At 71.6% G+C, this 1,366-nt stretch overlaps 1 protein-coding gene across 1 annotated transcript in view; it reads right to left on the bottom strand.

Moving 5' to 3' along the window:
* Positions 1 to 227, bottom strand: part of LOC106891914 — a 30,236-nt gene extending 30,009 nt beyond the window's left edge. Inside the window, exon 1 of the mRNA XM_014948744.1 lies at positions 48 to 227. Within this exon, the coding sequence (XP_014804230.1) occupies positions 48 to 227 (180 nt within the window). The remainder of the gene's footprint in view (positions 1 to 47) is intronic.
* Positions 228 to 1,366: the final 1,139 nt, after the last annotated feature.

The raw sequence follows: 1,366 nt of genomic DNA, 5'->3' as shown, positions 1-1,366 counted from the left end.
GGGGGGGAAGGGGGAGCCACCGGAACACGGACACCGGCAACGGGTACGGTGGAGGGGGGCAACGGAACCGGGTGAGGTGGAGGGGGAGGGCACCGGCACCCAGAACCGGCACCGGGCACGGCGGAGCGGGGGGGCACCGGCACACGGACACTGGCAACGGGTACGGTGGAGGGGGAGACCGGCACCAGGCACGGTGGAGAGGGTCGAGGCGGGGAACACCGGAACATGGACACCGGCAACGGGTAAGGTGGAGGGGGAGACCGGCACCGGGCACGGCGGAGCGGGGGGGCACCGGAACACGGACACCGGCAACGGGTACGGTAGAGATGGGGACCGGCACCCGGAACCGGCACCGGGCACGGTGGAGAGGGGCCGGGGCGGGGCACCGGAACACAGACACTGGGAACGGGTACGGTGGAGAGGGGCGGAGGAGGGGGCACCGGAACACGAATACCGGGAACGGGTACGGTGGAGGGGGAGACCGGCACCCGGAACCGGCACCGGGCACGGCAGAGAGGGGCGAAGCGGGGGGGGACACCGGAACACGGACACTGGCACCGGGCACGGCGGAGAGGGGCAGTGGAACACGGAACTGATAACGGGCACGGTGGAGGCGGGGGGACAGAACACCGGCAACAGGTACGGGGGAGGGGGCACCGGGGTCGCCCTCATCCCCATCCCATCCCCATCCCATTCCCATCCCATCTCCATCCCCATCCTCATCCCCATCCCATCTCCATCCCCATCCCATCCCAATCCCAATCCCAATCCCATTCCATTCCCATCCCCTCCCCATCCCATCTGGTGGATGTTGGGGTGCCGCGGGCTCCCGTCTCCCCACACCGGGGCTGTCCCCACCCTCCCCGTGCCGGGGGTGTGTGTGTGTGTGTGTGTGTGTGTGTGTTTCACCCCGTCACCCCCTCATCAGACTCCGGGGAGCCCCCCCCGGGCCCCCACTCCCCGGTGCCGGGGGGCAGGAATGCTGAAACACTGGCTGGATGTGCCTCACCCCGGACGTGCCACGAGTGGGGCACTGCCCCACGGCAAGGGGACAGCCCAGGTCACCCGTGGGGACAGGGGACACCCCCCCCCCCCCCCCGGGGCCCCCCCCCCCGCCACAACGTCCCCCCTTTCCGTGCCCGTCACCGCGGCCCCCAGCCCCGGGGAAGAGCGGGTGGGGGGGGGGGGAGGGGTGGGGGGGGGGGGGGGGGGGGGGGGGGGGGGGGGGGGGGGGCGGCTCCCGGGGGGGGGGGGGGGGGGGGGGGACGGACACGGTGTCCCCAAAAGGGAAGAGGGACATCTCTGCCCCCCCCCCGCAATGAGGTGGAGGCGGATGCTCTTTTCCACATTTTTATTATAAAAACTC

The sequence above is a fragment of the Calidris pugnax genome, unplaced genomic scaffold, assembly GCF_001431845.1.
Source record: "Calidris pugnax isolate Ruff unplaced genomic scaffold, ASM143184v1 scaffold107, whole genome shotgun sequence".
NCBI classification, from domain to species: Eukaryota; Metazoa; Chordata; class Aves; order Charadriiformes; family Scolopacidae; genus Calidris; species Calidris pugnax.
Note: the sequence above shows the minus strand (reverse complement) of the source record. Positions and strands in the feature narration are given on the sequence as shown.